This window comes from Anneissia japonica, unplaced genomic scaffold, assembly GCF_011630105.1.
Source record: "Anneissia japonica isolate Jap-2015-1 unplaced genomic scaffold, ASM1163010v1 scaffold287754_len4335492_cov202, whole genome shotgun sequence".
NCBI lineage: Eukaryota > Metazoa > Echinodermata > Crinoidea > Comatulida > Comatulidae > Anneissia > Anneissia japonica.
In genome coordinates this window covers 1167198-1184882 of record NW_022705543.1, presented here as the reverse complement: position 1 = coordinate 1184882, position 17685 = coordinate 1167198, and the positions used below count along the sequence as shown (strand labels likewise).

Genomic DNA, 17685 nt, shown 5'->3' with positions numbered 1-17685 from the left:
TCTTCTATATTCTTACTGTCTTTAGTCCCAATAATTCTGTCAGCTGTTCTACTAATTCTTACAACTTTTTTCATGTTCTGTTTATCAAGGCTATAAAACCAGACTATTGCACTAAAAGTTAGAATTGATAAAATGACTGATTCATAAAAGAGTAATCAACCAACTCTCCATTAAACCAACTAAAACCAAAGCAACCAAACCAATTATTTAACTAACCATTAACCAACTATCCATCAATTAAACCAACTAATACCTTGGTCCAAGTCCCAGGGTAAAAAAGTTTTTATGGCTTAGTATGGTCAAAAATTGTGCTTTTCGGTATACAATATTAGAGAAATTGTCAACGTTACTTGGATATAATTTCTTCAAATTTTTGATTCACAGACCTCGTCGTGGCATCAGATGGCAGGGAGGGTCCAGGCCTGTCCGATGGTGGAAATGCCTTCCCTGCCCCCCTCCCCCCACTGTTGGCCCATGGCACCATCACTGCTCCATACCACAATTATTAGAGAAATTGGCAACGTTACTTGGATATAATTTCTTCAAATTTTTGATTCACAGACCTCGTCGTGGCATCAGATGGCAGGGAGGGTCCAGGCCTGTCCGATGGTGGAAATGCCCCCCCCCCCCACTGTTGGCACATGGCACCATCACTGCTCCATACCACAATTATTAGAGAAATTGGCAAAGTTACTTGGATATAATTTCTTCAAATTTTTGATTCACAGACCTCGTCGTGGCATCAGATGGCAGGGAGGGTCCAGGCCTGTCCGATGGTGGAAATGCCCCCCCCCCCACTGTTGGCACATGGCACCATCACTGCTCCATACCACAAAATTCTGTGTTGTTAATAACTACAACAAAATTGGGTAGATAGGTCCTCAGAACTATCTGACTAAATACAAATATTTAACATGGGTGAGTCCTCTTGTGTTTTTGTCTATAAATAAAATTATCTCTATTTTCTTACCTTTCTGTAAAGTGTTTTTGTCTAACGTCCTGACCAGCTAGCCACATGCAGTCAATGATATGTATAGCTGTAATACGTCTCTGACCAGAGCCCTTAGAATAATAATGAAAGAGTCAAGTGGAGGGAAAAGAAGGTTACTATGCTACTAAAATTTAGTGTGTTATTTTGGTACTCTGCAAGCAGAGAAAAATCAGGTAATTTACAACGGTTAACTACATTCCAATAATCTCTTATTCCAAGGTGCCTGGATGGAATTAGATCAAACACTGCAGTTAAGTAAAACAGAACAGGCAGAAGCACATGACTACTACAAAAATATTCTGTTGCAGACCATTTACATAATGCACAGCAGTGGTTTGTCAAGAATGCAAATTTCATGATTTCAAGGGTCCCATGTCTCCCTGAAGTCGCGGAAGACTCCCGGGAAGCGGGACGGCCTCCCACACTCCCGCAAGCAAGCAGGAATCTCCAGAAAAATAACAAATCTCCTGCGAATTAATAATATTTACATGCCTTTTACCACTTTATTATCAATTGTCTCATGGAAGTCAGTGCTGATGGGTATCACCATGAACAGCAAAATAAAATTGAAAATGTTAAGCTCATTTAACCAGATCTCCCAGAAGGGATTTCATAGAACCTGGGACCACTGTATTTTGTTCTGTAGTCTGCTCAGTGAAAGATGAACAAAGTCACTGATTGGTCTTTTTTTTTTGTTGTGAAACACAAAAAGAAAATGATTCCATGCTCCGTCGAGCCTCCCCCGCCCCCTTCCACTGACTAAACCTAAGTGGAGATTATCAAACATTGATTTTTTAATACAATAAAAATAAATAAAGTACCTAGTAAAACAAAATTGATAAAAAAAAATGTTTTGTAATTATAATTGTAAATAATTTTAAGAATTCCTCTTATCAACATCAAATTTGACAATTATTTTTATTGAATTCTTTAGTTTCTCTTTTGGAACTTAAATGAATAATGATATTTTGCTCGTGTGATTTTTTTGGGGTTGTTTGGCTCAGCCTTGCATGTTCCCTTTATAAGGAACAAGTCCTAGGTAATAATAAGCACATGTTTTTTTGTTTCCTTTATTTGAGTTTTGATGCAATAAAGTGATAATTTATATATTGTATATATTTCCATATTTAATTAATATTTATTTGGCAATTATCAAGAACAATTTTAGCCTGGAGTGGTACCTATAAGCCTAGATACTGCACTCACTCTACCAAAAAAGACATCATGAGATTTAAACCTGGGAGTTGGGAAAACACTCTCCTAACCACTCGACCTGTTTTCACATAAAATTTGAATACCAAGACTCATCAACTTTTGGTTCTTTAAAACACATTCGACCGCGCCATAATACCTACCTCTCCTTTAAGTTCCTGCACCACCTCTGCTTCGAATAATGTATCCCCCGGTAATTTCAGGTTGCAATTCTCAAACTTCGTCCATTTATTATTGAATTTGCCATCACATTTAAAGACGTGCGACCGCTGAGATAAAATAAAACAGAGAAATGAATCAGCTACTGTATATCAAGCTTGCCAACACAAAGACGTAACATGCCTAAATATGGTATGATGACATCACATCATGGCCATAAGTTTTTCTCTAGAGATGTTTCTTTGGATCCTCCCTGTAAAGTTTTATGGTAAAAGTAATGCAACTCATTTTGGCCCTAGTTGATTCACTTTGTTTGGGTTTCTGAAGACCCACATCAGCTGCAGTGGTCCAATTTATTTGGTAAAAACTGTTGGCATTAAAGAGTGCCTTTGTCACCAGAGATAAATATCATTACCACATATATGGCGTGGTTCTGTGAAGAAGTAGCCACAGGACTAGGAAGATTACTTGCCATTTCAGTTTTTTTATATTTTGTTTTCTTTTATTCTAGCACTGAGTGCCTCAAGTTTCTCTGTTCCAGGATTACTTTTGGGTAGAATTCTAATATATATGAGGCTTGCCATCGCATAACCATCATCAGTGAACAAAAAAAAAAAATGAAAGCGATTTTTTAATATATTTTTATTCTCCTCATTATAAGCTTTAAAATGATGGGATATTTACTGGGAACAACTTACTATTGTCAAAGTTAGGAGCAAAAGTATTACAGCTTCTCTGTACAAAAGCATACAATACTGCCCCGTTCTTCTCAGTTCAACATATAGTGATAGTACGCTGGTTTTTGGATGACAGGCCTCATATTCCCTTTATGCGCTATAAAAATTTCAATGAAGGCTACATACACACGCATACATCGAAAGTACTAAGCATGTAAGAGCCACACTTTCGCTAAAATTCATACTTACTCCCACTCCCATAATATACACCCTGTCGCCTCCGGACACCAAACAACGATAATCAAACACACTTTGAATTGTAGAGAGGTTGGAATGATCAAGCGGAGGCACATGCTCATGTAAGTCATACTGGGTGAGAGAAGAACAGATAAATAAAAATATCAAATTGTCAAGACATATGTTTAAACAATTACGGTGTATATGATTATATATATCCCAATTTTTATATGATGTTTTTACATAACTGTTAAATTAAAATGCGTATGGCAACGCTCTCTATAGTAAAGCATCTAAAGCTTGCTTTCTATAGAATCGCTCACCCTATGTAAACCAGGCTTAATTTGTTTACACAGACATTTAACAAAGACAAGTGCAATTGAAATGACTGATGGCTTCGTTTATAGGGTCCAGTGGCTGAGCAATAAGGCAGTGGTGCTGCTAACTTCAGCATTATAATCAGTGATGGTTCGAGACCTTCCACAACTTCAATAATGACTTAAAAACTGATGTCCAGCGTACACATCTGGCTCGTGAAGGGCGATACCTTGATACACTGGTTATTTCAGCTAATGTCATTACAGAAGGATGCAAACATGATAAGTGCCTCTCAATGGCTGCTACAGTAGTTACAGATTATGGCTGTATAAAATTTGGCGTAATGACAATACAAGTTACAGGTTTTTCTTTTACCTTTACCTTTCCAATATGAAAATACTTTCGACAATATGAATACTTTACTCTAATAAATACAGTATATAAAAAGGTTTTCTTTACACTGTGAAAGAGGATTGTATTCTTAGGTGGTTCAAAATAAACGATTTATACTTACAATACTAGAACTATCTTTGTTTAAACTCTCAAACTTTGTCATAGGATCAGGAATCTTGGGACACGACCTTGTCCTGTCTGGTACCTAAAAACAAGAGAGTTCTTATTCAATAAAGTATATATCACAATTATATCAATGGCCGTATTTGACTGGTCATTCTTCGTTAAAAAACACTGACCTGCGAAGTGGTAAAATCCTACTTAACGAACACAACCAGTTGAATAAAAAACTTGTAAATACTCGACAAAACAAAATGGCTTCATAGTTACGAATATACGCTGCATAATCACGATTGTTTCGATTTGTGGCAGTATGGGTTTTCCGTAAAAAAATGTTTCCCATCCAGTTTTTGAATCCTGTTAGCCTACAATTATTTTTTGACTTCATGTGAGTAATTATTATAATTTCTATTTTCTGAAACTTAATCTAAGTTATATTAATGCAAATGTTGTTGCTAAACTGACCAATTGGCAATGTTTGTTCTGGTCACGTGGATAACTTAATGCTGATTAACTCACTCTGGTTACATTAATTTTCGTTGTCAACGAAGTCTATTTTAAGAACCAGTCGAATGAAAATAATACTCGACAAAAAATTGTCAACGAAGAACCAATCAAATAAGCACATTTACTCAATCTGTCCAACTGGAATGTCAAATTACCGTAGATCCATAAGTAAGTGGCGCAGGGCTTATATTTTTTTTGGCTTAAGTGCTGCGCTTATTCAAGAGCGGCACATATTAAAATAATATTTGTTATTAGTAATTGTTCCCATGTTACCTATCTCGCATATTCTTGTAGTTTGGTAGGTCTATCATAGGACCTACATCATCATAAACATTTATAAAGATATGCTTGTGTTTTCATTGTATTATTTATTCATTTGAAAACTGTATTGTATTTAAAACCCTGTTTCTTTAAGTGTTTCATTACACACAGTGTAATATGTATCCTCGATAAAGCTCCGCATCGCTAATATTCAAAATAGAATTTCTAAGCGGCACTTAGCGAAAAAAATCATATTTGGTGCGGCACTTATTCGACAATGGCACTTATTCCTGAGCGGTGCTTATTCAAGGATTTACGATATACCATAGACAACACATCACTACTACATATTCAAAAATTATTAAAATCTCCCTTTTTAAAAGAATCATTCATTTTCCCTTACCAGGATTTTACTAATGTAATTTGCATTCCCCTTACAGCCTTACCAATCTGTGTACCTACCCCCCAGAGCTTGAGGCATTCGACTCTTGTCTCAGCTTGCTTGCCCTCTGTGAGGTTTGTGTTCCGAACGTAGGCTTGGATTTTGGCAAGTGCCTGAGCCTGGCTATTAGCCTGACTGAAAATAACAACAAAACAAAAAATGAATTTCCACTTGGTTATTAACATTTTTATAAATGTTGTTCATGGTATCCGATATGTTAATGGTTGGGAATTGGTAGCAATGACAGGAGGCATCTAACGCAAGTTAGAGGTAAAGGTAGAGGAATAATAACCCCTAACCCATTGTCATTGTGCTAAATTGTGTATGAGCCTGGTCTGTGACTACCTAGCTGCCATACAGGATTCTACTAGCTACATGTTCACATCATTCCACAATGACAGGGGATGACCCCCCTCCCCATCCCCCTACTATTCCAAAAAGATGCAATTGGTTCTTTAAAGTACACAAGAGCCAGATGTAGGCGCCCCTGCCTTACTGCTCAGCCCCTTAAGTCAACCAAGTACACTGGAGCCTCCAGTCCAACACCATTGGCCCAGGGCTGCTCTCAGCTATCATTTACGATGACTGGGGGGGGGGGGTTGATGGTGGATGTGCAAAGGTGAAGAGGGGGACTTGATGATTATGTGAGGGGAAGCCAACTCACAAAATATGGTGATGTGAGGTGTTAGCACATAGAGTTTGTACTAGTAAACGATACATCTAGCACTACTACAATAATAATGATGATCTGAAAAAATGGCAACAACTGAAAGTAGAATAGAGAATGAAAACAATAAAAAGTACCTTTCATTCTGGTCAGTAACATACTTGGAAAACTCTTCATCATCGTGTAACTGCTGTAATGGTACTATTTCTAAGATATCTGTATCACTATTTCTGAGTTCATTTAGCCGGTTATTTATCTCAAACATGTAAGCATGTACTATCTCAGCACCCCTCCGCCGGCCCTTGCACACAACATACCTAAAAATATACACAATGAATTCAAAAATCCTGGTTTCAATACCGAAGAAAAATGTCAGGATTCACTGGATAAAAGAAAAGAAAAGCAAGCTTTGAGTTTTTCAATAGAATCGTTAATTAATGTGGACATTATTTATGCATAATCATGTCAAATATATTATTAAAGGCTTCAAATTATCGGCATTTTGCTTCTAAGGGAGACAAGGATAAACATATTTCTAGCTTTTTTTTAGTATTTATTATGATAAACGGTTGCAAAGATTTTGTTTGATTTTGTAACTTGCTCCATTTTTCAGCAAAATGAAATAACATAACCAAACCTAGCTTCTTCATCTCATTCTCTTTTACTCTCTCTCTTTCCAGGGGCAGATTTAGGGAGGGGGGGAAGCCGGAAAGTTAAAAAAGAAAATAAAAAAATTATTGATCACCCAAAATGCCTCAGAGGTTATTTCCATGAGTCTAGAATACAAAAATTTTCCTAGGGTAGTTTTGTCTGTCGGTCAGACTCCTCCCACGTTCTCTCTTTCTAAATATATCCTTCATAAGCAATCTATAAATTATAAAGCAAATCAACTAGAGAAGAGCGCCTCTTCCAACTGCATACCTTTCTGAATTGGCTGGGCGACTGGTGATTGGTTTAAAAAGACTAACTTCATCAAATGAAATGTACAACAGATAGATAAGACCAACAGAAAAAGGCGTGAAAAGGTCAAAGGTCTTGCACACAAAGTTTCCTCCTGCAGAAAATAGGTGAAAAAATAGAATTTGTTGTTACAGTATTTGACCTTATGACCTTAAGTGTATTTGTAAAATATTGTAATACCTTTGATCCTTTTGATCTTATTAATGCATGTGAGATGATCATAATAAACAAAGACAGTCCCACTGAAAAATAATGTGGGCCCACATGCATTCTGTAATGCATGTTGATAATGTAAACATGTTGACCATTCAACAACCTGTGAGAGCAGACACTTAATTTAAATCTACCCATGCCTGCTACCTGAACTGATACTACCAGATGACTACCATCACTTAAAATGAAGGGTATCGTTGAAATCATATTAAGGCAACATACCCTCTCGAAGTATGGACAGTGCACAGAGAAACTGACAGAGTAACAGCTGCTTGGTTAACACTTCCTGAAGGTTCTCTTGGCCTTCCACAGAAAACCCCTAAAATTAAATAATAAAAGTATGGTTTGGTAGTCATTAATATGATAGATACAATACTATTATACATTTATCATTATCTTATGTTATTATCATCATTTTTTAAATCTCCAATATCAAAATCTATATCACCATCATCAACATTATCATTATCATCATCATTAACATAGTTAAATTATAATCAGTATAATCATCACCATTATTTTCCCCAATACAACCTCATTGTCACTATGACAACCACCATCACTACCTCATCTTATTTTCATCTTCATCATTGGCTTTACTAACAACACATCACCATATCCACTATCATCACAACCACCATCATCATCAAAACCCCCACCGGTAGCATTACCAATGCACTTATCACAAAGTACATACCCCATCTGCCATTACCAGATGAACACCATGCCCATCTGTATTATCCAGTACAAAGTGTTGGAATGCCCTCAGGTTGTCTGCATTCATGATGTCACCATCTCCATGGATACCACCCACTCCTATAATTCCCAAGAAAGTTAAAACAATCAACACCATCCTCATCATAGTTATTGTAATCACACTCCTGATTATAATTACTATAACCATCACTACCATAACCATCCTCATCTACATCCACATCACCATCAACGTCATCAAAGTTATAGTAATCAATGCCATCATAATCATCACCATGTTCATCATAATCACCATCATCAGCACCATTATTAGAGGGATTTCACTATCTCGTTCGAGAACCAATACGCAGTGAAAAGTTACCCGTTCTTGTTAACAAAATAGTGAGCTTTCTCTATCCTGTTTCGTGTTCCCCCGAGATCCAAACCCTTGGTGGCGGCAAAGCCTGTTGCTACGGCCATTGCACAAGCTTGTGCTGTCGTAGCACAAGGGCTAATTGAATGGTACGAATGGCTAGGGCCTAGCCTAGGATGAAATAAATTGATCATGTGAACATGTGCAAAAAAAAAGCGAGTGAATTTGCAATCAGTATTAACTATGATGATTTTCTTAAGGTAGTAATAGTATTTAATAATTTAATACAGAATAAAATAAAATTTCATTGAAATGTTGCATATACATTCAGTTTCTAGTTCTCAATTCATCGCTCAGGATCCAGCGGCTGAATCTTGGGTTGCGAGTAGGAGAAGACTAAAACTAGGCCTAAACTGGTGACATCATACAAAAATATGTACTTTTATTAGCGGATTAGTTCTCCAATGAGACAAAAAAAGCTCTCTATTGTCACCAACAACATCATCATATTCATCAACATATCCTTATTCATTGTCATAAGTTTCCTCTTCACTATCAGCATCAATATGTTTTAATTATTAAGTACCATAATGAGGTTCAAAGAACTCGGCAGATGCTGCAAAGAAATCCTCCAGTTTGAAGTCATTGCCTCCTTTCAACGTGAGCCCGAAACCTTTCACGTTGTGCTTCTTACGCCAGAGTACGTACTCCGAGAATCCTCCAGGCCCAGCGCACACATCAGCAAAAAAGAAAAGCTCATTTGCATTTGTCAAAGGTTCCTACAAAACAATCAATAAACAGTGTAAGATGTTTTAGCATTTATAGTGCAGCATTTAAACTGATGGGTTGTGAGTTTAAGTTTTGTACTGGAACGTTGCTTGTGTGAATCAACAAGGCACTCCTACTTGGTTTGTCTGTTTTTACCGAGAGGCATAAAGAGTTTAAATATTTAGTGTACAAGGTATTGATTTCTAGACTGAAAAAAAGAGTTTGTTTAATAAGAATTGGTTGAGTATTAGTGAAATTAAGTAGATTATTTCATTGGATATCAGTCACGTTGGTATTGAGAAAACAGATCACAAAGCATTTTTAGTCTTTTCATTTTAAAATGCTTTTAATATCATTTTCAGTTATAATTAGTGATTGACATTTGGCAGAAGTATTCTTCATTATTTTTTCCGTCATCAAATACAAAGCCTGACTTAAATAATTATAATAAAATTAAAGCATACAGATGCTACAATCTGTAACAGTCCAATAGTGGTCTGCAATATAGAGGGAAAAAAAATAATAGGAAGAGCCTAACTTACTCCAGATGGTTTTCTAGGGTCAGTAAACATAAAATCAAACACTTTATCCATATTAGCCATCTTCATAGCAGCTCGGTTGAGAAAGATTCCGCCGCGGATTGTCTCATATGGATTAGAGCGGGTGCGAGCTTGCCGCATTTCTTCAGGGTCTAGTGTGTCAAACACAGTCTGTAAATTTGAAAAATTATTTTAATAAAAAGTAAAAGAAGAATGAAATAGTCGAATGGACGAGCGGTTAAGGCAGGGGCACTGCAACCTACAGCCATAATATCGGCGTTGGTTCTGGTGGTAGAACAAATCTACTCGGAAAGGATCATAAACAGTAGGCCCAGTGTACACAATGGCTCATGTGTACTATAAAGAACCCAGTACATCATTCAAGATGAGCAGAGGGATACCTTGGTTTTGCTGGTACCCACTGGGTACCCCAATCACGAAGAACCTTTAGGGGCGAATAAAATCATTGATAAGCTATTAGTCCACATATAAAGCATTATAAGCATCTTGTTTGATGGATACCAGTGCTATACAAATATTCACTATTATTATTATTATTATTACAATATTTAGTTAGTCTTAACTATTTCATATTTCTTATTTTTCATAAAAATATTTTATTTTATATACTGTATGTCTGTAACTTTGTTATAGTTATATACTTTATCGACGGATACCATGCTTTACCTTAGCTTTCAGCATTTTTTTCAAAGTTTCCTCACTGCAAAAATTTGTCTCATCATCAATTATATCTTTTCTCTGTAAAATAATTTGTTGATGATAAACAGAATAAAGTTCTGTCCAAACTATCAAATTTTATTTGACAAAAACATGCGACATCCCTAAATATGGTCATGATGACATCACATCATGACCATATATAGGCACATTATGAATACACATATTGATAAATTGATGGTAAATAGCATTCTATATAATAATCTGCTTTTGCTGGTCTATATTTTATAGCTCAGCCACATTATCAAAATTTCCTTGACAATAAACTGTTATATGGCCATATATGGTCATAATGTGCCTATATATGGTCATGATGTGATGTCATCATGATCATATTTAGGCATGTCATATTTTTTTGTCAAATAAAATTTTATAGTCTTGATAGGGCTTAAGAATCTGTAGAATTAATCTGTCAGCTTTAATTTCTTTTTAACCTCTGACATTTTGAGCATTTAAAAAATTCAATAGACATTTATCAACAACATCACTGTTTTTGTGGCCCAAGAAAAGTCAGAGATGCTTTTAAGGTGTCTTTAAAGATTTTATTCAACATTAGGCACTAGGACCAGGGATATGCCAAACTAACAGTGAACTGAATCACTCTTCAAAGAGCCAATCTTGTCACAAGACAAATGTACACACAAGATGCTCTACATAGACTAGGTCTCACTATGAGGTTTAGGGACTAGAGTTTATTGTGGTTGTGAGAATTATCCTGTTACTGTGACAGGAACTGAACCCAGGACACTGGAATTGGAAGGCAAGCACCTCAACCACCAAGCTATTCAACACCACTCCAAGCTTTACAGAAACTAGCTGTACCTCGTCTTTGAAATATAAAATGAGAAGAAACCGAGAAAAACATCTGGGTTATCTTATAGAAGGGTAAAGGTTAACAAGTTTTGATATGTAGGTTTGAGAATGAGTAGGAACTGTAGTAAGGTTGCAATTTCAACTTACACTTCCTTCTTGTATCCAAGTAAACATTTCTTCTAGCTGTGGCACTGGACCTGAATAAGAAGGTAGCCAATTAGCCGTCTCGTAAACAGAAATCTGAAAAAGAAAAAATATATGAAGTTAGAAAGTAAACAAAAAAATCTACAGACCTAATACATAACACCAAGGTTAGAATTAGAATGGTATTAATTGGATGAAGATTCATTTTAATCTTTCACCCAATGGGTTTTGTGGGAAGGCAAAAAAAAAATTATATATAAAGTAAAAGGCAAAACACTTACAAACAACAATGCTGTGGGAAACAATGGCTAATCTCAGTAGAGATACAAGTTTGCTAAGGCAAGACTTTTTTTATTCCTTGTTTCGTGTACTTATTTTTTTTTAAAGATTATCGGAGGAGGGCTGAATAAACATAGAAATTAAATTTTGTTTTCTTTTTTAGCAAATAGTTTTGCCAATATCATCCAGACAGAGGAGAAAATATACAAAAATTTATTGGTGAATGTAAAATAGGTTGGTTAAATGCTTCAAATTTATATAAGTAGGAAGAAATATACATATCTTATCTTTTGGAGATTTCAAGGCAGTGGAGGGCGTAATAAAAATAAAGAAAAACTTTTATTTTTTTCTTAAATTTCCACTTTTTTCTGGCGGCGGCTGCACTACTTGGCCAAAAATAAAATTATATTTTTTTTCGAAATTATCAGTATTTGCAGTTGGTGGGTTCACTAAACAAGGTATAAAAAGTCTCACCTAAGCAAGAGCTAAAACTTAAACAGGCACAAATTGCATACATCATATATATTTTAATGTATATTAATGTGAATGAAAGTAATATACCTGTTCCTCTTGATCCCACGTCAGTTCATTAGAGGCTTCAAATCCTTTATGCTTCAATCCCAGACCACGTCTTCCTCGCTGGACTGATGCTGCCACAATGTCAACTCGACCTTCACCATGCTTTCCAAGTCCTGTGCCTTCTTTATGCCCCATTTTGGCCTAAGGAATACATATAAAGAATGATAGAAGAATAATGTTATAAAAATCACTTTCATACTTCCATTGCAACTAGAGTTGCACGTGATGTGGGAATTCATTCCTCCACCTAAGTCTTGGGATGGAAAAAGCTGTCAAGCCTTTCATTTAGAAGTCAGAGAAATATTCTATAGCACCATCTAAACTTGACGATGCTGTTTTAAGATTTACTGTTTTAACTTTATTTTAAATTTTATTCTTTTATTAGCAATAACTTGAATTTGTAATATATTTAACAAATTTAACAATAAATTGAATATTGTTAATGCTTTTCACATTGTATAAATGGTTTTCTGTTTGTATGTTTTGAGATGCAAATAAATCAAATAAAATATAAAAAATCAATCAATGGTTTAAAAAAAAAATCCGACGAAAGCCTGTGGGTGAAGCCCTTATAAGAGTCGAAGGGATTTATCTCAAAGGTGCTTAGAATAAATGGGCATATTTTTTTCACCATTTTAAGTTGTTGTGAACCTGTATTAGGAAATGTTATACCCAAAGATGGGAAACAAATTAGAAATATATTTATTCATTTTTTTAGTTCAACGAGTTGTGATGAGAGGTTTTGGCCAATCCGATGGGAAATTAGTCTCCTTTCCTTAACTAGTGTAGCGACCTTGGGTGAAGAGTTACTCTGTTTCTGGAGAGCTCAACCACTTACCATCATTTTCTGAGCAAAGTCACTATACACAGGAGCTTTTTTGCCTTTAGGTGCCGGCTCCTGCATCTCACTAGGGTCTGGTGGTTCCTGCTTCTGACTACTGGTGCTGCTGGACGATGAGAAGGACACATTCCTCGACACCTCCGGATAACTGGAATACTCATCTGATATTTCCAACTCATCTTCAGAATCTTCAGAACTCAGGTGACCAAACACCTCCTCTTGGGCATTTCCTGACAGAAAAATTATTGGATTTATTTATTTTATATTATGTACTAATTTGTGATGACATTGATTAGCTGGTTTGGGTAGGTAGGACTGACTAGCATTAGTTTAAACAATTAAGTTCTGTCTAGACTTTCAAATTTTATTTAACAAAAAACATGCCTAAAATTCTAAATATGATTTATGGTCATGATGACATCACATCATGACCATATAAAGCACATCATGACTATATATGGGCATACAACAGTTTAGTTTTGATAGTGTGGGCAGAGCTTTAGGTTGTTATACTCAGTGGCGGCAGCAAGGGGGGAGGGGGGCAGCAGGTGCTTAAGCCCCGCCATCGGACAGGGCTCGTTGGACAGTTGGACTAAAAAATATATAAAAATAGGCCCACGCCAAGCCAACACATGTCTGTCACAATCAGGAAGTGTCATTTCTGGGCATCCAGAGGTTCCTATTCTTAAAAAAATTCATTTGGGAGGGGGATCACCCTCTCAAACCCTTTCCTCAGCTCAGGCCTACCAGCCCAAGTTCCCCGTCTGACAGCTCAGCCCCCAATCCCAGAAAATATATCCTAGAGCAGCCACTATTTATACTATATAGCTAAAGTGCAACACACTGACCCACACTGTATAACAAGGGTCCTAAGTTGAAAGATGTCAATTCTGGGAGATCTACTGTGGCTGATCCAGGAATTCGAAATAAGGGGGTGGTGGGGGCGCAGCAGGAATTTCAGAGATGTCGGGTAGACCTACCTCCTGAGCCCCACCATGATTTATAGTACTTCTATAACACCAAATAACACCAGGAGACTTGGGATCCCTGGTATAGTAAGGCCGCGCACGGGGAATATATTCTCCGCGAAAAAATTGGGCCCGGAAATCCATCCAGGCATTTCGGAAAATAAGGGCCAATATCCGCGCAGATTTTGCCAAATATTAGGTTTTGACCTAATTTGCATATAAAACAAATGTAATAATATTAGAGTAAGAATCTAGCATAGGCCTAGCCTACGATTCTGCGCACTTAATTTCCTAGCGATTTTCCACGCAAATTTGAACTGATTTTTTAGGTATCCTCTGCGCAATTAAAAAAAAACTTTATATAGTTGAACCTTTAACCTAGCTTATGTTTATAGGTTATAGTCTTAAAATACATGCAGATCTAAAATGATGCAGGTTAGACCTAGGCTCCGCCAGTCCAGGCGAAACATTACCTGCAAGAAGTGCAGCCGACTCCGTCGGCGTTGATTTTTGGCCCTCGCTCTGCTGAAGAAGAGGCCATTTCTTTTTTAATGGGCCTGGGTAATAATCGATGTTTGCCCGCTCTTCCTGGCCAGGACCATACTGTCGTATGGAAGATGATTTACGTTTTCTGTTAGACATTACTATTTAATTAAAAGCTTTTCACAGCAAAACAAGTAGGATATTGTCCCTGGTCGTCCTACGCCTAAGCGAAATCCATTTTGTTGAACTTAATTGTTTATATTTACACATTACGCCCTCACACGGTAGCAAGCAGTTTTTCAACAAAAATAAAATTTTAGTACATCATTGTATGTATCATTTGTTTCAAACACATTCATGTTATTAGTGATTTTTATTGGCTTGTACTTTTTTAATCATAATTATTTTGAAATTTACAAAACAACATTCGTTCAAATTTTGTTGTTGGCGAGGCCGTCATCTTTGACGTGGGAATTTCCAAAAAAGTGGAGATGAACCGTGGGAAATTCCAATTCCTATGAAAACGTCATTGTAGCGGTTTCCGGCGTAGGTCTACATGAAATAATAAAAGTAGTGCATTTTAATCCAAACTAAAAAGGAGATGGCATCAAAGGGCAGGCGGCCTGATAGTGGAAACAGAACACGACACACGTTTGGGTCGGATGAACTTGTATTTAATCCCGAGCAGGAAACCATAGATGATTTTCTGTCGACTAATAAGCCGTCAGTGGTGAGTGTGGGGTAAGGATCTTGCTTGCTTCAATTGTTTAGAACCCAATCTGTTTTAATCTATTAAAGAGGAAACGGCATCAATTGAGCCTACTGTTGTCGAGTACACATATTGTGTGCAACAATTATGACATGTTTTAATCATCACGTACTGTATGTTTGGTTTTATAAAATTTGTATTATGCAGAGGGGGTGGGGCAGGGGCGGATTCAGAATTTTTCAAATGGGGAGGGGCCCAACAACAGTTTAAAAATAGATCAGTGACTTAGCACACACTGATTTGTATTGAAATTTTTAAAATTTAGGGGCAAGACGGGGGAAACGTTCCCCTCGTTCCACCTGGATCCGCCCCTGGTAAAAGCGTTATAAAATAGGGCATAGCCAATATTTTAAATTAGACTAATAACCACGTAGGCCCCGCCGCGCCCGGAAACAATTGATTCAGAGGTTTTAAGGGCTTATTTAACGAAGCTCTTCCCCACATTTAAAACAGTCTCTCAATCGCAACAATTACAAAAGCTAGGCCCTATACAGAAAATAGAATGAGAGTGCATACAATTTCAAAATAAATATACTTTTCGTTGCTTTTTTATATATTTTAAAGTAATGATGGAATTCGTTGGATTCGAGTGCTTGGTCCAAAATATCACGAAACGCATGGAAGTCAAACATGTGACGTTGACGAATTAGCTGCATCTTTCCAGAGACTTACCCATAATCAAAGATTATCAACACCGCCTCAAGATGAGGGCAGCGACGATGATGGAGTCAAGTTAACTCAAACGGATATTAATTCATTGGACGAGGAGTTGACGTCTGGGAAATGGATGCTTTTTCCAAAACGTGAAGATGTTGACGATCTCTGGTCTAAAATAGCAAGGGCTACGGTGACGGGAGCGCTAAGCGATGGAGCGACAATGGCCAAGGTTTCTCCAGTCGGCGATGACGATACAGGCGCTGCTTATATCGCGGTATACACCCCAGATTATCGTGACAAAGCCCAAATATTCAAGGTGGAAAAGGAAATGCGCAGGATCGGTATTAAAAAACAAATAAAGCTCAAGTACAAACCAGACATCAATACAAAATCTGGAGTCTATAGTAGAAATGGATGGAGTGTAAAACCGAGTATTTATGAAACCGGCGGTGAACCAATTAATCATCGTTCCAACCCTAGAGGTAGGGGAAGGGGTAGGGGCGGCCGGGGCCGTGGAAGAGGTAGTCAAAACTCGTCGCACTCCACATGGTCTTATCGTAGTCGTAACGAATATGACGATTTTGATTAGACCATTTACTTTTTTACAGGGACAGGCCTAAATAATAAAGGGTCGAATCATGATGCAAAGAAAATATATAGGCCTAAACCCACTTTTTTTGTGACGTAAAAATTAGTGAGTACTATATCTAAATAAACGTACAGTTTTAACTGTTTTATTTTTCTTGTATTATTTTAATTAGGCCTAATGCTATTATATTTTTTATATTTGATTTAAGTTATTGATCAGTGGTGGTTTTACTGCGTTCACATCGGATCCGAATTTTCGGAAAGTCTACCGAACCAATCAAAAAATCGGATCAGTGTGTAAAAAATCAGGACGTTCACATCCATCTCTTACGCAATTCAGCACAATGACGCTGCAAGTTAGTTATGGGTTATTCTTCTACCTTTACCTTTTTGTAAACATGTTTTCTTATGCCAGTAACAGAAACAATTAATGATGCCTGAATATGACACCGGTATGCATGGTAGACAAGAATATTTTTCCATTAGAAAAATATTGATTCCACGTGTCAGACTCCAGATTTTGAAAACCAAGATAACCATTGAAATATTGATAGAATACAGGTATAAAATTACTGTACTCGTTTTCAGTGAATCTACTATAGGATCCAGTGGCGGATCCGTTAATTTGATGTAGAGGAGGACATTCACAGATGGAGGGTCTATACTACCTCAGCCCCACCATGGTTGGGGCTGAGGTAAGAGAATGTATGATTATGCACCTCTGGATGGTCGGAAATGCCACTCTTAGACTCAAAATTTGAGTCGAATTTTCTTATTATCTTAATTTTTTTGTTCAAATTTGAAAAATTTAGCGGGGTAGGGCAGACCGGCTGGGCCGCCTTGAATCCGCCTATGCCATGGGATCATATTTAATAGTTATTCCTATAAATTGTTATGGTTGTGTTAATTTAATCTAATTTGCTAGGGTTCAATAACGTGTATATTATTGTAGAACGCCATCAAATTTATATTTAGTCTTAAGTTTTGTCTACACTATCAAATTGTATGTGACAAAAAAATGTGATGTGCCCATGACGTCATATCACATGTCATCAAATTGTATCAAAAAAAGTTGACGCTTTTTTGATGAAATTTGATAGTGTAGACAAAGCCTAAGACGGGGTATAAGGATTTAGTTACAGTGCACATTTTTAAAATTATCTTATCGCTTGGTGGACAAAGATGTTCAATGTTATTTTTATAAATTATGGTACTGGTAACGACAAAAATACGTGTCTGTGTTTTCTTTATGAGTGTACTTTGTTTCCGATGCAGCCCCCATCGCTTGTGTAAATC

At 36.8% G+C, this 17685-nt stretch overlaps 2 protein-coding genes across 3 annotated transcripts; one reads left to right on the top strand and one right to left on the bottom strand.

The window, feature by feature from the left end:
• Positions 1–956: 956 nt before the first annotated feature.
• Positions 957–14622, bottom strand: LOC117105750 (cap-specific mRNA (nucleoside-2'-O-)-methyltransferase 1-like). The gene is made up of 16 exons (XM_033247022.1): positions 14366–14622; positions 12922–13154; positions 12066–12224; positions 11229–11321; positions 10218–10289; positions 9534–9701; positions 8810–9002; positions 7855–7973; positions 7380–7476; positions 6906–7038; positions 6122–6301; positions 5338–5452; positions 4109–4192; positions 3289–3408; positions 2347–2472; positions 957–1062 (listed from the first exon to the last, which is right to left on the bottom strand). The coding sequence occupies exons 1-16, from the start codon at positions 14532–14534 to the stop codon at positions 967–969; spliced, it is 2157 nt and encodes a 718-aa protein (XP_033102913.1). The 5' UTR covers positions 14535–14622; the 3' UTR covers positions 957–966.
• Positions 14623–14905: 283 nt separating this feature from the next.
• LOC117105739 (UPF0696 protein C11orf68 homolog) lies at positions 14906–16908 on the top strand. Of its 2 annotated transcripts, none has more exons than XM_033246999.1 (2): positions 14906–15116; positions 15709–16908. In XM_033246999.1, the coding sequence occupies exons 1-2, from the start codon at positions 14977–14979 to the stop codon at positions 16388–16390; spliced, it is 822 nt and encodes a 273-aa protein (XP_033102890.1). In that variant the 5' UTR covers positions 14906–14976; the 3' UTR covers positions 16391–16908. The 2 variants fall into 2 exon arrangements, with proteins under 2 accessions (XP_033102890.1, XP_033102891.1); XM_033247000.1 differs by having other exon boundaries at positions 14927–15105.
• The last annotated feature ends 777 nt before the right edge of the window (positions 16909–17685 follow it).